This window comes from Rhopilema esculentum, chromosome 12, assembly GCF_057945365.1.
Source record: "Rhopilema esculentum isolate cy_ngs chromosome 12, ASM5794536v1, whole genome shotgun sequence".
NCBI lineage: Eukaryota > Metazoa > Cnidaria > Scyphozoa > Rhizostomeae > Rhizostomatidae > Rhopilema > Rhopilema esculentum.
Genome location: NC_142826.1, coordinates 217984 through 241291, shown reverse-complemented (window position 1 = coordinate 241291; position 23308 = coordinate 217984). Strand labels below are relative to the sequence as shown.

At 38.1% G+C, this 23308-nt stretch overlaps 1 protein-coding gene across 1 annotated transcript in view; it reads left to right on the top strand.

The window, feature by feature from the left end:
• Nucleotides 1–23308, top strand: part of LOC135681304 (small ribosomal subunit protein uS5m) — a 29812-nt gene that overhangs the window by 4489 nt on the left and 2015 nt on the right. The window contains exons 5-10 of the mRNA XM_065195694.2: nt 1075–1109; nt 1439–1526; nt 12341–12387; nt 15069–15126; nt 22821–22883; nt 23026–23162. Coding sequence (XP_065051766.1) covers nt 1075–1109; nt 1439–1526; nt 12341–12387; nt 15069–15126; nt 22821–22883; nt 23026–23162 — 428 coding nt within the window. The remainder of the gene's footprint in view (nt 1–1074; nt 1110–1438; nt 1527–12340; nt 12388–15068; nt 15127–22820; nt 22884–23025; nt 23163–23308) is intronic.

Below are 23308 nucleotides of genomic sequence, written 5' to 3'. Positions count from 1 at the left end.
GAATCAGGATGATTGATTTTCAATATTGGCAGGGTGCAGCGTGTAAAAGTTTGGGAAGCTAGAGATCTGTTTGATTTACTTTTATCAGGCAGTATGAACATATTAGCGATGAGCCTGTTGTTGTCGTTAGTAAAAAGAAAACGTTGGTGTTTCCCTGTTTGTTTTTGTCAACTCAAGATGTAGAAAGAGTAAGCTACAAAGCCCCTTAGTAGAAAGGTAATCAGAAAATGCAGCAACGAGATGTAAAGTATTTTTAACAACAGTAAATTTTAGTTCAACTTAATGTTTCTTATACCAGAAAATCATAACTAAACTTAATAACAACATACTTTACCTCTTCGCCATTGACAGCGGGAGAAGTAACGTAGTCACCCAGTTCCAACTGACAATGGCATTTATATCTACCTGACAATTGATTAAGGAAATACGATAAAAAAGAAAAAAGGGAGTCGCCGCGACAGTATTATCATGCCTCTGAGGGAAAATACACCCTTGCTCCGATATTGTAGCTTCAATTATCACTCTATTCATTACGATAATCAGACCACCAACCTTGTATTCCATATCTGTAATATATGAATCTGGGTCTTCTGCAAGCTGACAGAACAGATCCACGCGTTCTAGGCCAAAGTGGGGGCAGTACAAGAAATAGTCCTCGTTACAATAGGGGCTAAAGCAATCAAAATGTTGCCAAAATCCATCCTCATCGAGTGGGCTAAATTTTAGGCGCAGTTTTATTAACTTCTTAATACTTATTCTGTCATATAGACATTGTAATCTGTTCTGCGTAAACATAGAGAAACCTTGTAGGCTATTTCTTGAGTTGGCTAGCAAAAGCAAGATTGATAAAGAAATTCTTTGAGTAGAGCATCAAGGTTGCCTGTTTCAGTGAAACAGTGGCGGTTGTTTTGATGACGTTGCTTTGATGAGGCACCTATTTTGTAAAGAATTGATTTGAAAGTCCTTTTTTGCTTATCAGCTTTATTTGAACGCTGCAGCAATCGATCCTGCTTTCTCTCCTGCTTTCTCTCCTGCTTATCTATTTATGGAAATGTTAATTTTTTTTCTTTTTAGAAATACTGGATGGCTTTGATTCAATTGTCATAGAGGTGGGCAATCTGTAGACTTCCATATTTCATGCACACTTCACTAAACTGATCTCTTATCTTATGTTTACATAATGACGGTCTGAGGATGACGGATATCTAACAGTTCTTTTCTCATGCTAGCAAATATCGGAACGATTGTTAGGCAAGCTATTTTTAAAATGAATTCAAGATTATTATCATCACCTTTCTGAGGTCAATACTTTTCCTGTTTTAATAACGAGGCTCATTTGTTATTTCTTTAGTTATTTTCTTTATGACTCGTTATGTTTGCTTTCTATACAAATTCCGTCGCGTACTTGAATAAGATGCTGCCTCCTCTTGTCTCCCAGGTAAAGCGGACTGCAGTTCAAAAGACTCTAGGAAAGAAAAGAACAGTGAGTGCTGTTGTTGTCACCGGAAATAAAAATGGGGCTGTTGGTATGTTTCGTTTCCAAAACACTTCTTACTTGCATGACTTTGATACATTTATGTTTTATTTCCAAAACAGGTCCCACTTGCATGACGTTTTAACATTGATATTTCATTTCCAAAACACTTCTTTCTTGCATAACACTGAAACACTTGTTTGTCATTTCCAAAACACTTCTTTCTTGCATGACGTTAAAACGTTTATGTGTAATTTCAAAAACAGGTCCCACTTGCATGACGTTTTAACATTGATATTTCATTTCCAAAACACTTCTTACTTGCATAACACTGAAACACTTGTTTGTCATTTCCAAAACACTTCTTTCTTGCATGACGTTAAAACGTTTATGTGTAATTTAAAAAACAGGTCCCACTTGCATGACGTTTTAACATTGATATTTCATTTCCAAAACACTTCTTACTTGCATAACACTGAAACACTTGTTTGTCATTTCCAAAACACTTCTTTCTTGCATGACGTTAAAACGTTTATGTGTAATTTCAAAAACAGGTCCCACTTGCATGACGTTTTAACATTGATATTTCATTTCCAAAACACTTCTTACTTGCATAACACTGAAACACTTGTTTGTCATTTCCAAAACACTTCTTTCTTGCATGACGTTAAAACGTTTATGTGTAATTTCAAAAACAGGTCCCACTTGCATGACGTTTTAACATTGATATTTCATTTCCAAAACACTTCTTACTTGCATAACACTGAAACACTTGTTTGTCATTTCCAAAACACTTCTTTCTTGCATGACGTTAAAACGTTTATGTGTAATTTCAAAAACAGGTCCCACTTGCATGACGTTTTAACATTGATATTTCATTTCCAAAACATTTCTTTCTTGCATAACACTGAAACACTTGTTTGTCATTTCCAAAACACTTCTTTCTTACATGACGTTAAAACGTTTATGTGTAATTTCAAAAACAGGTCCCACTTGCATGACGTTTTAACATTGATGTTTCATTTCCAAAACACTTCTTACTTGCATAACACTGAAACACTTGTTTGTCATTTCCAAAACACTTCTTTCTTGCATGACGTTAAAACGTTTATGTGTAATTTCAAAAACAGGTCCCACTTGCATGACGTTTTAACATTGATATTTCATTTCCAAAACACTTCTTACTTGCATAACACTGAAACACTTGTTTGTCATTTCCAAAACACTTCTTTCTTGCATGACGTTAAAACGTTTATGTGTAATTTCAAAAACAGGTCCCACTTGCATGACGTTTTAACATTGATATTTCATTTCCAAAACACTTCTTACTTGCATAACACTGAAACACTTGTTTGTCATTTCCAAAACACTTCTTTCTTGCATGATGTTAAAACGTTTATGTGTAATTTCAAAAACAGGTCCCACTTGCATGACGTTTTAACATTGATATTTCATTTCCAAAACACTTCTTACTTGCATAACACTGAAACACTTGTTTGTCATTTCCAAAACACTTCTTTCTTGCATGACGTTAAAACGTTTATGTGTAATTTCAAAAACAGGTCCCACTTGCATGACGTTTTAACATTGATATTTCATTTCCAAAACACTTCTTACTTGCATAACACTGAAACACTTGTTTGTCATTTCCAAAACACTTCTTTCTTGCATGACGTTAAAACGTTTATGTGTAATTTCAAAAACAGGTCCCACTTGCATGACGTTTTAACATTGATATTTCATTTCCAAAACACTTCTTTCTTGCATAACACTGAAACACTTGTTTGTCATTTCCAAAACACTTCTTTCTTGCATGACGTTAAAACGTTTATGTGTAATTTCAAAAACAGGTCCCACTTGCATGACGTTTTAACATTGATATTTCATTTCCAAAACACTTCTTACTTGCATAACACTGAAACACTTCTTACTTGCAAAACACTGAAACACTTGTTTGTCATTTCCAAAACACTTCTTTCTTGCATGACGTTAAAACGTTTATGTGTAATTTCAAAAACAGGTCCCACTTGCATGACGTTTTAACATTGATATTTCATTTCCAAAACACTTCTTACTTGCATAACACTGAAACACTTGTTTGTCATTTCCAAAACACTTCTTTCTTGCATGATGTTAAAACGTTAATGTGTAATTTCAAAAACAGGTCCCACTTGCATGACGTTTTAACATTGATATTTCATTTCCAAAACACTTCTTACTTGCATAACACTGAAACACTTGTTTGTCATTTCCAAAACACTTCTTTCTTGCATGACGTTAAAACGTTTATGTGTAATTTCAAAAACAGGTCCCACTTGCATGACGTTTTAACATTGATATTTCATTTCCAAAACACTTCTTACTTGCATAACACTGAAACACTTGTTTGTCATTTCCAAAACACTTCTTTCTTGCATGACGTTAAAACGTTTATGTGTAATTTCAAAAACAGGTCCCACTTGCATGACGTTTTAACATTGATATTTCATTTCCAAAACACTTCTTTCTTGCATAACACTGAAACACTTGTTTGTCATTTCCAAAACACTTCTTTCTTGCATGACGTTAAAACGTTTATGTGTAATTTCAAAAACAGGTCCTACTTGCATGACGTTTTAACATTGATATTTCATTTCCAAAACACTTCTTACTTGCATAACACTGAAACACTTGTTTGTCATTTCCAAAACACTTCTTTCTTGCATGACGTTAAAACGTTTATGTGTAATTTAAAAAACAGGTCCCACTTGCATGACGTTTTAACATTGATATTTCATTTCCAAAACACTTCTTTCTTGCATAACACTGAAACACTTGTTTGTCATTTCCAAAACACTTCTTTCTTGCATGACGTTAAAACGTTTATATGTAATTTCAAAAACAGGTCCCACTTGCATGACGTTTTAACATTGATATTTCATTTCCAAAACACTTCTTACTTGCATAACACTGAAACACTTGTTTGTCATTTCCAAAACACTTCTTTCTTGCATGACGTTAAAACGTTTATGTGTAATTTAAAAAACAGGTCACACTTGCATGACGTTTTAACATTGATATTTCATTTCCAAAACACTTCTTACTTGCATAACACTGAAACACTTGTTTGTCATTTCCAAAACACTTCTTTCTTGCATGACGTTAAAACGTTTATGTGTAATTTAAAAAACAGGTCCCACTTGCATGACGTTTTAACATTGATATTTCATTTCCAAAACACTTCTTACTTGCATAACAATGAAACACTTGTTTGTCATTTCCAAAACACTTCTTTCTTGCATGACGTTAAAACGTTTATGTGTAATTTCAAAAACAGGTCCCACTTGCATGACGTTTTAACATTGATATTTCATTTCCAAAACACTTCTTTCTTGCATAACACTGAAACACTTGTTTGTCATTTCCAAAACACTTCTTTCTTGCATGACGTTAAAACGTTTATGTGTAATTTCAAAAACAGGTCCCACTTGCATGACGTTTTAACATTGATATTTCATTTCCAAAACACTTCTTACTTGCATAACACTAAAACACTTCTTACTTGCATAACACTGAAACACTTGTTTGTCATTTCCAAAGCACTTCTTTCTTGCATGACGTTAAAACGTTTATGTGTAATTTAAAAAACAGGTCCCACTTGCATGACGTTTTAACATTGATATTTCATTTCCAAAACACTTCTTACTTGCATAACACTGAAACACTTGTTTGTCATTTCCAAAACACTTCTTTCTTGCATGACGTTAAAACGTTTATGTGTAATTTCAAAAACAGGTCCCACTTGCATGACGTTTTAACATTGATATTTCATTTCCAAAACACTTCTTTCTTGCATAACACTGAAACACTTGTTTGTCATTTCCAAAACACTTCTTTCTTGCATGACGTTAAAACGTTTATGTGTAATTTAAAAAACAGGTCCCACTTGCATGACGTTTTAACATTGATATTTCATTTCCAAAACACTTCTTACTTGCATAACAATGAAACACTTGTTTGTCATTTCCAAAACACTTCTTTCTTGCATGATGTTAAAACGTTTATGTGTAATTTAAAAAGCAGGTCCCACTCGCATGACGTTTTAACATTGATATTTCATTTCCAAAACACTTCTTACTTGCATAACACTGAAACACTTGTTTGTCATTTCCAAAACACTTCTTTCTTGCATGACGTTAAAACGTTTATGTGTAATTTCAAAAACAGGTCCCACTTGCATGACGTTTTAACATTGATATTTCATTTCCAAAACACTTCTTACTTGCATAACACTGAAACACTTGTTTGTCATTTCCAATACACTTCTTTCTTGCATGACGTTAAAACGTTTATGTGTAATTTCAAAAACAGGTCCCACTTGCATGACGTTTTAACATTGATATTTCATTTCCAAAACACTTCTTTCTTGCATAACACTGAAACACTTGTTTGTCATTTCCAAAACACTTCTTTCTTGCATGACGTTAAAACGTTTATGTGTAATTTCAAAAACAGGTCCCACTTGCATGACGTTTTAACATTGATATTTCATTTCCAAAACACTTCTTACTTGCATAACACTGAAACACTTGTTTGTCATTTCCAAAACACTTCTTTCTTGCATGACGTTAAAACGTTTATGTGTAATTTCAAAAACAGGTCCCACTTGCATGACGTTTTAACATTGATATTTCATTTCCAAAACACTTCTTACTTGCATAACACTGAAACACTTGTTTGTCATTTCCAAAACACTTCTTTCTTGCATGACGTTAAAACGTTTATGTGTAATTTCAAAAACAGGTCCCACTTGCATGACGTTTTAACGTTGATATTTCATTTCCAAAACACTTCTTTCTTGCATAACACTGAAACACTTGTTTGTCATTTCCAAAACACTTCTTTCTTGCATGACGTTAAAACGTTTATGTGTAATTTCAAAAACAGGTCCCACTTGCATGACGTTTTAACATTGATATTTCATTTCCAAAACACTTCTTACTTGCATAACACTGAAACACTTCTTACTTGCATAACACTGAAACACTTGTTTGTCATTTCCAAAACACTTCTTTTTCGCATGACGTTAAAACGTTTATGTGTAATTTCAAAAACAGGTCCCACTTGCATGACGTTTTAACATTGATATTTCATTTCCAAAACATTTCTTCCTTGCATAACACTGAAACACTTGTTTGTCATTTCCAAAACACTTCTTTCTTGCATGACGTTAAAACGTTTATGTGTAATTTAAAAAACAGGTCCCACTTGCATGACGTTTTAACATTGATATTTCATTTCCAAAACACTTCTTACTTGCATAACACTGAAACACTTGTTTGTCATTTCCAAAACACTTCTTTCTTGCATGACGTTAAAACGTTTATGTGTAATTTCCAAAACTTTTCTCACTTTCATTGCGTTGAAATCATTGTCGTTAAATTTTCAAAACATTTCTTACTTGCATGACACTAAAAGAATCTATGTTACATTTTCAAAAAACTTTGTAGTTACACGACGAAACGTTTCTAGAGATTGGAAGGTATTACTACAAAACTGATATTCTGGTCGTTAGGAAAATTCCTGTAGAGAGAAGTTCGACGACTAAATTGGCATTGAGCTGAACGGAACTTCTGTGAAATCAGATAAATTCCTGACTCTTAATATTAATGGCAATATGGATTATACAATAATAATTATCATGATAAATTTAATTAGCAGCCTTTCCTTCTAACTTATTTTTCAAGTAAAATTATAATAAAACCGAACAAATAATCTAAAGATATGTGAAATAAATTGTTAAAATTAGTTTGTAAAGATATATTAGCAACGGGCAACAGCCAGAAAGAAACAATTTATATTTATAAAACATGATAAAGCTAATTAAGTCTTTTATGTAGAAAATTCTTGTGTTTCTGCTTTTTACGCAAAGGTTCCAGGGTAAAGCCCCGGAATATTTTTGTGTCGAAATTCATTGCCAGTTTATACTATTAACGCTTATTAACACAATTTTTGTACACCCGCTCTTCTTGAAGCATACCATATTTCTGACTTCTGAATACCTATTTATTCATTCCAGTGCGACCGAGAATTTAGCAAAGTTACCAAAAATGACATGTTTCTCATATTAGCGTGAAAATATCATGTTTGGCAAACTGTGTCATGAACCCAGTAGGAGCATACCTTTTTAAACCTTTGAAAGAATCATGCTATCGTAGCCTGTGTTGAGTGTCATGGATTTTAAGCCACTCCCCGCCTCACCGACCTCAAAAGCAGAGGAGTATTTAGTTAGCTTCGACACCGGAGTGGCAGTTTTGAAAGCAGAAGAGAAACATCAACAGTGTCTTTTTCTTGTTGTTAGTTGGTCCCTCTTGGACGCTAACACATAACTCATTTTTGAGAAGGCAGGTCTTCTAATGTTCATTCTTCTTTTGATCTCTTTTCCGCACATGTTATTATTTGTTCTAGGTGGGGAAAACTGATCATTTTTTGTAATGTTTACACTGGAGGGTGATTGTTTTTTTGGAGATGACCTTGACGTTTTCACTCTGTAGTTCATTTTGACACTTCACTCTATAGTTTACTCAGGTATTCCTCTATTCTGTTCCAATTTCTTCGGAACATTATCTTCAGATAGCTTTCTGGAGATGAATCCTGAGTCAAGTTCCGGTGTTTTGTGCAAATAATTGCTTTTGGTTTCTCTGCGGAGTACTTCAAAGATTTTTTCTTCCAGCGCTGGTATTCTTCAGTCCTTTCATACCGTACCTTCCAGGGGCTTTGATAATTTCAGCAGGTATTTTGATCAGTTAATAGAAGTGAAAAAGAATCTCTGGTTCTTTTAGGTCTTCATTAACAAGAGCATCTCCGCATGCTCAGTGACTTATTTCTCCTATCTTTTTCTATCATTTCTCATTAAATAAATGTTTTCTATTTTTATCTCTGATGCGATTGCTTCCTGAAGCAGTATTCATTTAGTCTAAGGTCTCCTTTAATCTTCAAAGATACTTGCAAGAGCCCTCATATTTGTTATTAATTGCTATATTGACTCAATATTTACCTCCCCAGCTTAAGTCTGTACGATAAAAGTTTTTGTTCTCTCTTTCTTCATTTCTTCTTCTTTAATTTACTTGACCACAGGATTCTTGCTAGATCCGATGCCTGCTCCAATATATACTCTCACTTTTATTGATACAGTAACGGAACTTTTGATTCAAGCAGGATCAAGGCTTTGAATTCAAGGGATCTGGTTTTGAATTGGTCCCTTAAGCTTTCCAGGAATATATTTACTTTTCTGTCGTTCAAACAGTGTGTTAGCGATCGCCATACTGTTGGTCCCTCATAAGTTCATCAATTTCTCTCCTCTCTCATTTCTGTCTCCAAGAATAGTGACTTCTTTATTTTAGCTTGCCATTCCAAGCTCCGGAGATTTTTGTTATTTCTCCAGTTTTATTTTTGTAAATTGTATTGCAGGTAGTATTGTTTATGCTTGAATAAAGTCTTGACTCTCTTCTTTCTCGGATGCTTTTGGGAAATACACTTAAAGTATGTTAGCATTGAAAGGCTTGCCATCGAGTTTCACCACAATGATTTGATGGAGTGTGGCCAGAACCCCATCATTGCTTCGCGATGTTCGTCTTCATGAGGATTACTGGTGCTTTTTTCTCCTAATTATAGCACCTCATATTAAAATCCTGAGATTGTCCCACTGCTCATCCAAATGGTTTCTGCAATTGGAAAAATGTTTATTTCCAGTTCATTAATTGTTGCCAGTAGGCAGCTTCATTTTCCTAGTTTGGCGAAATTGTTCCCTATGTTTGCAGTTTTCTAGGGTCAGCTAATGCCCTGAAAGGGTTTTGGTTTGGGAGCATATCTTCATGAATCAATTCCGTGGTTACAACAGAGTTAATACCTCATCTGAAACTTTGAGAAGAGGTCTCAGCAGAAAGCTAGATTCGCCTTTTAAAACATCTGCTGCTTACTACTTTTGCTAACTATAAGGCCCTGGTTCCTTTCCAAGATTGCAGGCCACTTTCCTAATGTTCTGCATCAGTAGCTGTCATACCTTTCCAGTAATCGGCCGTCCTGTTAGACTGGTCCATTTTTCCACTGCTCCAGTCTTACGATTTAAGAAGGAATGGGGCCCTGGTTCCTTTCCAAGATTGCAGGCTACTTTCCTAATGTTCTACATCAGTAGCTGTCATACCTTTCCAGCAATCGGCCGTCCTGTTAGACTGGTCCATCTTTCTTTTCCACTGCTCTTGTCTTACGACTTTAGAATGAGTGCGGCCTTGGCCCCTTTCCAAGGTTGCAGGCTACTTTCCTAATGTTCTACATCAGTAGCTGTCACACCTTTCCAGTGATTGGCCGTCCTGTTCTTTCTTTTCCGCTGCTCCAGTCTTTCAATTTCAAAATGGAGTGCGGCCTTGGCCCCTTTCCAAGGTTGCAGGCTACTTTCCTAATGTTCTACATTAATAGCTGTCACACCTTCCCAGTGATCGGCCGTCCTGTTAGACTGGTCCATTTTTCCGCTGCTCCAGTCTTACGATTTAAGAAGGAATGGGGCCCTGGTTCCTTTCCAAGATTGCAGGCTACTTTCCTTATGTTCCACATCAGTAGCTGTCACACCTTCCCAGTGATCGGCCGTCCTATTATACTGGTCCATCTTTCTTTTCTTCTGCTCCAGTCTTACGATTTAAGAAGGAATGGGGCCCTGATTTCTTTCCAAGATTGCATGCTACCTTCCTAATGTTTCACATCAGTAGCTGTCACACCTTCCCTGTGTTTGGCCGTCCTGTTAGACTCACAAAGCCACCTTCAGATTCAATGATAAGACCAATAATTATTTTGAAAGATTCATTTTCAAATTTAACTTCAACGGAAACGTTACATTAACTCAAGCGGAAAAAATTGGCAATTTGAATTAGGAATAACGATTCCTTTATCTTAGGGACGATTCTCATCTACTCCATTTTCTCTTAGTTTCCTAAAGCTTTTAAGAGAGATCATCCCTTAAAAGCCACAAAATGACATAATGCTGCAGATAAATTCTTCAAAAATCTCTCTTCTTTAATCCGTATCTCGTGATGGTTGCAAGCAATCAAAATTAAAACTACTCTTTTTGAAAAGGCTGAAAGATGATCTAAAAATTACCCACAAATTTCGCTATTTCCCAACGTTAAAAATATTATAAAACGTTATTCCTGGTCCAGTAAAAAGATTCCTTGGTAGAAAGAAAATACTAGGTGAATACAAATCCGGCTACCTCGCACAAATCTAAAAAAAAATTGATATTGGTATGCTTGGGCTGTTGCGAGGCTGCCATTTTATTGCTTAAATCTTTCTTTTAGGACCGATCATTTCACGTAAATGTATTGAGAAAGAATTCTAAAAACCAGTCCACTTTCCTCTTGTGCGTGATTAACACTTTTAAAACTGAACACTAGTGAAACATCAGTCAAAAACTCTTATCGAGGAGCCTACATCTGGAACAGCTCGAGTAAGATTACTAAAATGGCACTTTCCCCCAGTACCTTCGAACTGCTGTCAAAGAAAGATTTCAAGTACTGAGCTCACTTTATTTTGTTTTTCAAGATTCATATCTCCTCTAATGAAACCTTTAGCTCGTGTTAATACTGTAATACTTTCATCTGATAGAGTTAAAAAGAGTTATTATCTAATAGAGTTAAAATCTTCCTAGGCGTTACCCCTTTGCCGATTATCTAACAATTGCCCCATTTCGTTCTTTTCAATTCTTTCAAATTGGCTTTCAGTTTTCAGTTGGACTGAATGCTAGTTCTAGTCTATCCTTGATTTAAAGGCCCCTGCTATGCAAGGAAGGTTGCCCCTGTTATGTTATGTTATGTTATGTTATGTTATGTTATGTTATGTTATGTTATGTTATGTTATGTTATGTTATGTTATGTTATGTTATGTTATCCTATCCTATCCTATCCTATCCTATCCTATCCTATCCTATCCTATCCTTTCCCTATCCTATCCTATCCTATCCTATCCTATCCTTTTCCTATCCTATCCTATCCTATCCTATCCTATCCTATCCTATCCTTTTCCTATCCTATCCTATCCTATCCTATCCTATCCTATCCTATCCTATCCTATCCTATCCTTTTCCTATCCTATCCTATCCTATCCTATCCTATCCTATCCTATCCTATCCTATCCTATCCTATCCTTTTCCTATCCTATCCTTTTCCTATCCTATCCCATCCTATCCTATCCTATCCTTTCCTATCCTATCCTATCCTATCCTATCCTTTTCCTATCCTATCCTATCCTATTTTATCCTATCCTATCCTATCCTATCCTATCCTATCCTATCCTATCCTATCCTATCCTATCCTATCCTATCCTTTTCCTATCCTATCCCATCCTATCCTATCCTATCCTTTCCTATCCTATCCTATCCTATCCTATCCTATCCTATCCTATCCTATCCTATCCTATCCTATCCTATCCTATCCTATCCTATCCTATCCTATCTTATCCTATGCAAGGATGGTTGCCTGTTAATACGATTGAACATAGAAAACGCAATAAAATACTTTTAAAATGTAATGAGAAGCAGGCTGGCAAAGCAGGAACAAACCAAATCTTCGAGGAACAACGAAAATCGACGATGAACGACGCAAATCGACGATGAACGACGCAAATCGACAATGGACGACGCAAATCGACGATGAACGACGCAAATCGACAATGGACGAAGCAAATCGTCGAGGAACAACGCACAGAGCCTGTAAACCAGACTTTTCTGTCAGATACTTTTGCTCTCTTATGTTTCAGCGTAAAATTGGCGAGTACAAACATTTTCATTTTTTAAAAGTTTATGTTGTAAAATCAGGACTCTAATGTTTTAATGTTGTTTAGGTTGGGCAATAGGAAAGGCACAAACTGCAACAGCTGCAATAAGAAAGGTAAGTGTTATCCGTAATTTTTAATGAGTGAGGCTCCCCACAAGGATGCCGATGAAGCTGTTTTTTAATTAGATAAAAATAACTTGGGTCTGTTTTCATAAAGACAACCGCATTTATAATAGTTTTGCCTAAACATCTCTACAATTGTGTTTTGCTTAAAAATCTTTACGATTGATTTTTGTATAAACATCTCTACAATTGTGTTTTGCATAAACATCTCTACAATTGTGTTTTGCATAAACATCTGTACAATTATGGTTCTCACTTTTAATTCATGTTAAAAATCTCTAGCTTCTACACCAGATCTATATCGACGTTTGATAAGACATTAATAATTCTGGAAAAGATTGAAGCTATGCAACGAGCATAGGGCTTCATGACAGCTTTATTTTATCAGGTTTACTGTCTAACTGACTGGTCGATAACTTCTCTCCACAGTATGAACGGACGCTTCTCTTCTGTAGTTGCTTCTCTACTAGAGGTACTTCCCTTCTAGAGATGCTTCTCTTCTCGTCAATGTGATTTGGCCTTGGCTCTAAAATCTATGAACCGTGTCAGAACAACAGTTATCCAGTTGCAATACTAGCCATGTTTCATCAAATCAACAAAACTTTGTTTCGTACATCTAACTTCATGCTATCTCGACAAACGCAAATTTACAAAATTTGCATGGAGTCACCACTTTGGGATTTTATAAGTATTTCAATTGCCTTATCTAAGCCAACTTATAATAAACTTTACAGTGTAAAATTCTGTAACTAACAAAAAATACCCCATCTTTTACGTGCTTTTTTGTTGCTGTAAGAGCTCATGTTGTTAAAAACAAACTTTTGTATATAGCATCGGTGCCATGGATATCACAACGAGGATGGTTAAAAGTCAGTGAAATGATTAATTTCGAGTTAGCTGCTATAGTTATACCCAGTTGTGGATCGAAATAGGCCAATCAGAAGCACAAGCACATGACTGTTGAGGTTGACCAATCAGTGCCGCTTGCCTATTGAGAATGTTACCAATGGAGTCCTAAGGGGAAAACGACCTCTTTTTGTCTACACAGTAGCGGTTTTTTCGTGCTTATGCAGATAGATTCCAAAACTGCTAGGTGGAACGACGATCGGGCTTTACCAATAATCCGAAACATGTCGTCATTATAGTTTTTTGCACAACCTGGGTTTTCTAGTAAATGCTGCCCGATAGCAGAATCGCGGGTTTTAGTTGTAATTTTAGATTTGCAAGACCGAGGTGGCTGTTCTCTTTGGGGACGAGTTTTGTTTCTAATACTAGGCGAAACATGTTGTTTTATTCTATCCTCCAATCTTTGGGTAGTGCGTTCTACGTAGCCAGAATCGCACTGGCACGTAAATTCATAAACAACGGAACTTTTTTGTGTGGCAGGAACGCAGTCCTTTTGAATGGACCGAAGAGCCTTTTTCGTACTGTAAACAACACGTGGGTCGACTGCAAAGAAACAATTTGTAATGGCCTGTTTTATTTGACTTTCAAAACGTAGGGAACTGTCACCGAACCAGGGTAGTTTTAGATAGACCGGGCACTTTTGAGGACTAAATTTTACGTCAGCCGAGAAATTTCCTATCTTCTCCTTAATGTAAACTGAAATGACTTCCTCTGGATAGCCATTCTTCAGAAAGATCTTAGTTAGTTTTTCAAGTTCCGAGTCGAGTTTAGACTTGGAAAAAATCATCAGTGCCCTATGTGTAAACGTTTTGATGAGGCTGATTTTTCTTTGTTTTGGGCAAAACGAACTCCATCGAGTGTATAACCCCGAAAATGTGAGTTTACGATATACACTGGTGAGAAATCCAGTGCCAGCCAGATTTTTCAACCAAAACATCTAGAAATGGCAAAGAGTTATTTTCTTCCTTTTCAGTATACGATTCCTTAAATGGGCTTGCACTTCCCTATATACTTTTAATCTTTCATGAATTGTCGCGTTCGTGCAACAGGTCCTTACGTTATACCGATACTGACCTTAGGATAAACCCGTGCAAGACCTCAAATTTGCAATGGCCTGTCGTATCAAGACGTTACAAGACGTAACCAATTGAGCTATATTCAATTAATACTGCCCATTCGCTACCTACTTTCAAAAAAAGAGTAAATGGGATTTTGGAGTACCAAAAAGGCCGATAGTCTAATTCAACGTACAGCATGTTCGTTTGATATTTGAACTCCACTATTTTTAGTATGTTTTCTTGTCTCTTATATAGTATCTTCAAGTTTATTTAATTGTAGAATCGTGGAAGTAAAAGTACAAGAGCTTGAGTTTTTGGAAATGACTTTGAATAGCTTGAAGCCTTGTTGGGTGGCGAAACATTGTAGAATTAATTTTTGCTAGGGATTGGGTATGGGAAATATCCTCTGCAGGATAGCTCAACGCTCGCTTTTAGGCCGTCAACTTTGTCCCAGGCAAATAACAATATTCCTGATATTATTGCTAAGGCCATATCTATCTGTGGGTTGAGGACAAAATATCATTGACAAAATAATTTAGGGGGCTGCAGATGCGCTAATGGGATTTAAGGATTGATGCTACAGTGGTGTGGAATGATCTGCCAACAAACTATGGTTTAGAAGCAAATGCAATGATGTTAATTTGGCAAGATCTTGTTAGTTAATAAACGTAATGTAATATAATAAATGTCTTCATGTACTTTTTGTAGGCCCGAAACAAAGCTTCCAATTACCTTCATGCCATTCCTGTCTGTGACAATCATACAAGTGAGTTGCACATATTTTTTATTTAATTTGAAAATTATTTCACATCATTTTTAGGGAGACGAAATTGTTAATTGTTTGAGACAAAAGGCTTAATGGTTTGTTTGAGCAAATCAACGTCGAGGGGCCATGACGCATGTGTATTCTAACGAGTTTTCCCCACAAAATTCCCGGCCATCCTCAACACGCAAAACCAGGAAACACAACCGCTCCCCGCTCACTTTAAAATGTTTAGAATTTTGATCGCCAAGTTCTGTTAGTTCCTTTCTCGGGGGGTTCTATGCATCTTTGAATCTAGATATATAATACGCATGTGCCATGGCCCTAAAAAGGGGGTACTCATTGCACACTCCAGAACTTGCCATATCTCATCTCCCCAACAAAAGAAGGGTTACAGTTAGATCCGCCGTGGACAATACAGAAAGACGAGGCCCCCTGCGAGCGATGCTTGGAGAAAATTTTTCGACCACACTCTTTAGATAATCTTAGAGTACATGACAGAATATCTTTTACAGTCATTTTCTTTCAATGGTTAAAAATGTTCTATTTTTTAAATTATGTTTTTTTGCGTTTGATTCATTCATTTCGTAAAACGGAATTCATAACTTTACGAGGGCTCCTGGTCCTCGAGGCCCAGGTTAGGCTCATCCATATTCAAGAGTTAGGCTCATCCATAGTCAAGGGTTAGGCTCATGCCATAGTCAAGGGTTAGGCTCATGCCATAGTCAAGGGTTAGGCTCATGCCATAGTCAAGGGCTAGGCTCATGCCATATTCAAGGGTTAGGCTCATCCATAGTCAGGGGTTAGGCTTATGCCATATTCAAGGGTTAGGCTCATGCCATATTCAAGGGTTAGGCTCATCCATATTCAAGGGTTGGGCTCATGCCATATTCAAGGGTTAGGCTGATGCCATAGTCAAGGGTTGGGCTCATGCCATATTCAAGGGTTGGGCTCAGGCCATAGTCAAGGGTTAGGCTCATCCATAGTCAAGGGTTAGGCTCATGCCATAGTCAAGGGTTAGGCTCATGCCATATTCAAGGGTTAGGCTCATCCACAGTCAAGGGTTAGGCTTATGCCATATTCAAGGGTTAGGCTCATGCCATATTCAAGGGTTAGGCTCATCCATATTCAAGGGTTGGGCTCATGCCATATTCAAGGGTTAGGCTCATGCCATAGTCAAGGGCTAGGCTCATCCATAGTCAAGGGTTGGGCTCATCCATAGTCAAGGGATAGGCTCATCCATAGTCAAGGGTTGGGCTCAGGCCATAGTCAAGGGTTGGGCTCATGCCATAGTCAAGGGTTAGGCTCATGCCATATTCAAGGGTTAGGCTCATCCATAGTCAAGGGTTAGGCTTATGCCATATTCAAGGGTTAGGCTCATGCCATATTCAAGGGTTAGGCTCATCCATATTCAAGGGTTGGGCTCATGCCATATTCAAGGGTTAGGCTGATGCCATAGTCAAGGGTTGGGCTCATGCCATATTCAAGGGTTAGGCTCATGCCATATTCAAGGGTTAGGCTCATCCATAGTCAAGGGTTAGGCTTATGCCATATTCAAGGGTTAGGCTCATGCCATATTCAAGGGTTAGGCTCATCCATAGTCAAGGGTTAGGCTTATGCCATATTCAAGGGATAGGCTCATCCATAGTCAAGGGTTGGGCTCATCCATAGTCAAGGGATAGGCTCATCCATAGTCAAGGGTTGGGCTCAGGCCATAGTCAAGGGTTGGGCTCATGCCATAGTCAAGGGTTAGGCTCATGCCATATTCAAGGGTTAGGCTCATCCATAGTCAAGGGTTAGGCTTATGCCATATTCAAGGGTTAGGCTCATGCCATATTCAAGGGTTAGGCTCATCCATATTCAAGGGTTGGGCTCATGCCATATTCAAGGGTTAGGCTGATGCCATAGTCAAGGGTTGGGCTCATGCCATATTCAAGGGTTAGGCTCATGCCATAGTCAAGGGTTAGGCTCATCCATAGTCAAGGGTTAGGCTCATCCATAGTCAAGGGTTAGGCTTATGCCATATTCAAGGGTTAGGCTCATGCCATATTCAAGGGTTAGGCTCATCCATATTCAAGGGTTGGGCTGATGCCATATTCAAGGGTTAGGCTGATGCCATAGTCAAGGGTTGGGCTCATGCCATATTCAAGGGTTGGGCTCAGGCCATAGTCAAGGGTTAGGCTCATCCATAGTCAAGGGTTAGGCTCATGCCATAGTCAAGGGTTAGGCTCATGCCATATTCAAGGGTTAGGCTCATCCATATTCAAGGGTTGGGCTCATGCCATATTCAAGGGTTAGGCTCATGCCATAGTCAAGGGTTAGGCTCATCCATAGTCAAGGGTTAGGCTCATACATAGTCAAGGGTTAGGCTTATGCCATATTCAAGGGTTAGGCTCATCCATATTCAAGGGTTGGGCTCATGCCATATTCAAGGGTTAGGCTGATGCCATAGTCAAGGGTTGGGCTCATGCCATATTCAAGGGTTGGGCTCAGGCCATAGTCAAGGGTTAGGCTCATCGATAGTCAAGGGTTAGGCTCATCCATTGTCAAGGGTTAGGCTTATGCCATATTCAAGGGTTAGGCTCATGCCATATTCAAGGGTTAGGCTCATCCATATTCAAGGGTTGGGCTCATGCCATATTCAAGGGTTAGGCTGATGCCATAGTCAAGGGTTGGGCTCATGCCATATTCAAGGGTTGGGCTCAGGCCATAGTCAAGGGTTAGGCTCATCCATAGTCAAGGGTTAGGCTCATGCCATAGTCAAGGGTTAGGCTCATGCCATATTCAAGGGTTAGGCTCATCCATATTCAAGGGTTGGGCTCATGCCATATTCAAGGGTTAGGCTGATGCCATAGTCAAGGGTTGGGCTCATGCCATATTCAAGGGTTGGGCTCAGGCCATAGTCAAGGGTTGGGCTCATGCCATATTCAAGGGTTAGGCTGATGCCATAGTCAAGGGTTGGGCTCATGCCATATTCAAGGGTTGGGCTCAGGCCATAGTCAAGGGTTAGGCTCATCGATAGTCAAGGGTTAAGCTCATCCATAGTCAAGGGTTAGGCTTATGCCATATTCAAGGGTTAGGCTCATGCCATATTCAAGGGTTAGGCTGATGCCATAGTCAAGGGTTGGGCTCATGCCATATTCAAGGGTTGGGCTCAGGCCATAGTCAAGGGTTAGGCTCATCGATAGTCAAGGGTTAGGCTCATCCATTGTCAAGGGTTAGGCTTATGCCATATTCAAGGGTTAGGCTCATGCCATATTCAAGGGTTAGGCTCATCCATATTCAAGGGTTGGGCTCATGCCATATTCAAGGGTTAGGCTGATGCCATAGTCAAGGGTTGGGCTCATGCCATATTCAAGGGTTGGGCTCAGGCCATAGTCAAGGGTTAGGCTCATCCATAGTCAAGGGTTAGGCTTATGCCATATTCAAGGGTTAGGCTCATGCCATATTCAAGGGTTAGGCTCATCCATATTCAAGGGTTGGGCTGATGCCATATTCAAGGGTTAGGCTGATGCCATAGTCAAGGGTTGGGCTCATGCCATATTCAAGGGTTGGGCTCAGGCCATAGTCAAGGGTTAGGCTCATCCATAGTCAAGGGTTAGGCTCATGCCATAGTCAAGGGTTAGGCTCATGCCATATTCAAGGGTTAGGCTCATCCATATTCAAGGGTTGGGCTCATGCCATATTCAAGGGTTAGGCTCATGCCATAGTCAAGGGTTAGGCTCATCCATAGTCAAGGGTTAGGCTCATACATAGTCAAGGGTTAGGCTTATGCCATATTCAAGGGTTAGGCTCATCCATATTCAAGGGTTGGGCTCATGCCATATTCAAGGGTTAGGCTGATGCCATAGTCAAGGGTTGGGCTCATGCCATATTCAAGGGTTGGGCTCAGGCCATAGTCAAGGGTTAGGCTCATCGATAGTCAAGGGTTAGGCTCATCCATTGTCAAGGGTTAGGCTTATGCCATATTCAAGGGTTAGGCTCATGCCATATTCAAGGGTTAGGCTCATCCATATTCAAGGGTTGGGCTCATGCCATATTCAAGGGTTAGGCTGATGCCATAGTCAAGGGTTGGGCTCATGCCATATTCAAGGGTTGGGCTCAGGCCATAGTCAAGGGTTAGGCTCATCCATAGTCAAGGGTTAGGCTCATGCCATAGTCAAGGGTTAGGCTCATGCCATATTCAAGGGTTAGGCTCATCCATATTCAAGGGTTGGGCTCATGCCATATTCAAGGGTTAGGCTGATGCCATAGTCAAGGGTTGGGCTCATGCCATATTCAAGGGTTGGGCTCAGGCCATAGTCAAGGGTTGGGCTCATGCCATATTCAAGGGTTAGGCTGATGCCATAGTCAAGGGTTGGGCTCATGCCATATTCAAGGGTTGGGCTCAGGCCATAGTCAAGGGTTAGGCTCATCGATAGTCAAGGGTTAAGCTCATCCATAGTCAAGGGTTAGGCTTATGCCATATTCAAGGGTTAGGCTCATGCCATATTCAAGGGTTAGGCTCATCCATATTCAAGGGTTGGGCTCATGCCATATTCAAGGGTTAGGCTGATGCCATAGTCAAGGGTTGGGCTCATGCCATATTCAAGGGTTGGGCTCAGGCCATAGTCAAGGGTTAGGCTCATCCATAGTCAAGGGTTAGGCTCATGCCATAGTCAAGGGTTAGGCTCATGCCATATTCAAGGGTTAGGCTCATCCATATTCAAGGGTTGGGCTCATGCCATATTCAAGGGTTAGGCTGATGCTATAGTCAAGGGTTGGGCTCATGCCATATTCAAGGGTTGGGCTCAGGCCATAGTCAAGGGTTGGGCTCAGGCCATAGTCAAGGGTTAGGCTCATGCCATAGTCAAGGGTTAGGCTCATGCCTTAGTCAAGGGTTAGGCTGATGCCATAGTCAAGGGTTGGGCTCATGCCATATTCAAGGGTTGGGCTCATGCCATAGTCAAGGGTTGGGCTCAGGCCATATTCAAGGGTTAGGCTCATCCATTGTCAAGGCTTGGGCTCAGACCATAGTCAAGGGTTAGGCTCATGCCATAGTCAAGGGTTAGGCTTATGCCATAGTCAAGGGTTAGGCTGGTCCATATTCAAGGGTTAGGCTCATCCATTGTCAAGGGTTAGGCTCGTCCATAGTCAAGGGTTAGGCTCATGCCATACCTAATTATTAAAAGTGATTATATAGATCACATTTAAATAGCAAATATTTTCTGTAAAAGTTCGCGGTTACCCAACAAAAACCTGAACTTGCAAACTGTTACAAATTAGATATGTAAAATTAGGTATATAAGATTTGATATATAACTTTAGATATATAAAGATATCCTTTCTAGACAGGGAATTTTGTAGAAAAAACTAGCAAACTGCCTAACCTCAAATTTTATTTCACATTCTTACTAAATCGACCATGGAGATTCCAAATCCAAGATGGGCCAAAAAAAATTATCACCGGAAGTTACTATTTTTGATGACGTCATCAAAAAAATGATAAAAAATCTTTAAAAATCGGCCAATAACTCGAACTCAACTTTTTTTTGCATTTTCGCACTAAATTAACTATGCAGATTTCAAATCTGAGATGAAATGAAAAATATCTTGAACGGAAGTCAAATTTTGTGATGACGTCATCAACTTGGAGAAAATTCACTTTGAACCTTTTTATTGTTTTCTCGCAACTTTCATTGTCAAATATGTTCCATATTCGAATTGCACACATTCAGTGCTTTTAAAAGATGTATTGAATTTCCATTATACTTACTTTTAAACGTTCTTTCATCACGTCATCATCATTTTATGACCTCATCGCCTTTTAAAGGTAATTGAATAACGCGTGAAAGGATGCCTAAAAATCTTTAGCTAATTAAAAAAGTCATTCAAAATTGAAATTGAAAAACAAAGATGAAGATAATCCAAAGGCTTTACCAGGGCTAAGAAGGAAAGCAGTTAATTTTGAAAGCACTCGTGTTTACCAATAAAGAACAAACCTTAAAGATAATCAAAGATTCCACGACATACTTGCTTAATTGCAGCTATGAAGAGGCTGACATCCACTTGATATTCCATTCTTTCCTCATCGATAAAATTTATTAGTTGTCGAAAGGACACTAATGTAGTTTTCTGCTTATTGTGTGAAAAGCCTTCAAGGAAATATTCCTTAAAGATTGACAACGAGAAGTACGTTAATTTTGGAACGTCGTATCTAACCTGGGTTTAGATAGTTCCAAAAATCTACCGGCTGTTCATGCAGTTATTGGCTGCGAAACAACACCGGTAATGTTGTTGTAAAGAAAGCTAACATTTAAAAAGCTTTAGGAGTGTTCTGGAAAGGGAAAATTGCTCGAGAGAGTTAGGATGAGACAGGAAATCTGCAAAGACATTCTCACGAAAGCGATAAAATTTGTGCAAAAATAATCATACAAAGGGAAATGTGATGAAACACTTGTGCAGATAAAAGTAAGAATTCGCAAGGCAATGAAAAACAGATAATCAGAAGCTCTACAACCAGATCCATACTGGTTGACACAAGCATTTACTTTTGGTTACATTATCAAAAGAAGATTGTAAGAGAAATTGCCTTTAAGCTTTGGTTAGACATACGATGGAAAGAATGATCTGGCCTACAGGTGGTATTAGTGTGGTTTATAGGAAAAAAATTTCTTTACATATTCTAATTTTGAACATACATTTACTAAATAAATAGGAAATGGCACGAAGAGGATATACAGAGAAAAACGTTTCTTAACGGCTTGAAGACAAAAATATCCGATCTTCAACGTTAAAATAGCTGTGAATATCTGCAGAAAATACTGGAGTCAGCAAAATAATCCAAAATTTTTTTCACACAAATTATGTTCATCCTGTGCAGGGCCCCGCACACTCTCCGCTAAAAAACTGCAAGATCTGCAGCGCTCTAGTGATGAAATCGAAGAAAATTCCGTAACGAATGAGGACTAGGCCATGGGAAAAATTATGGTGAGGTGATCAGCGTAAAGCAGACGATGATGAGTGGAACTACATTTTCTTCTGGAGTTCCAGCAAAAGAGACAGTGATGAAGGATGAATGGATCCATATCATTTTCTATACAACGAAATTTCAATTTTGAATGACTTTTTTAATTAGCTAAAGATTTTTAGGCATCCTTTCACGCGTTATTCAATTACCTTTAAAAGGCGATGACGTCATAAAATGATGATGACGTGATGAAAGAACGTTTAAAAGTAAGTATAATGGAAATTCAATACATCTTTTAAAAGCACTGAATGTGTGCAATTCGAATATGGAACATATTTGACAATGATAGTTGCGAGAAAACAATTAAAAAGGTTCAAAGTGAATTTTCTCCAAGTTGATGACGTCATCACAAAATTTGACTTCCATTCAAGATATTTTTCATTTCATCTCAGATTTGAAATCTGCATAGTTAATTTAGTGCGAAAATGCAAAAAAAGTTGAGTTCGAGTCATTGGCCGATTTTTAAAGATTTTTTATCATTTTTTTGATGACGTCATCAAAAATAGTAACTTCCGGTGATAATTTTTTTTGGCCCATCTTGGATTTGGAATCTCCATGGTCGATTTAGTAAGAATGTGAAATAAAATTTGAGGTTAGGCAGTTTGCTAGTTTTTTCTACAAAATTCCCTGTCTATTCGGGTTCGTTGTCACTTGGTTATTGCTGAAATGTGCTTTTTCTGTTTGCTAGTTTTCCACGATTTATGGACGCAGCATGAAGCAACAAAAATATTTTTCGAGCGCAGGCCACCAGGTAACCTATTCTGTTTTTTCCACTTAAATTTTTCTTTTCACTTAAATATATAACCCCAAGGCTTGTTTAGGTATGGCATGATTTAAGACTCCCTAAAAATTTGCCTTCTTTTTTGACTGTTTCATGCACCTCTTTGTGGCAGGCTATGGCTTAAGATGTCAAAGAATAATTAAAGCAATCGCAGAATTAGCTGGAATCAAAGACATGAGATGCAAACTAATTGGGTCGAATACACCGCAGAGGATTGTTAGAGCTACTTTCCAAGGCTTGGAGTGCCAAGTGAGTCGCAGCAAATGTAGATATTTTTTCGCTAGGGCCTGAAAACTGGTCCGGATAGTTAGATGAAAAAAATTTGATTTTTAAATAACGGTTTTCTTCATGAAAATGCACTTTTTGCTGACGCCATAAAATACCTAGTTAGAAAT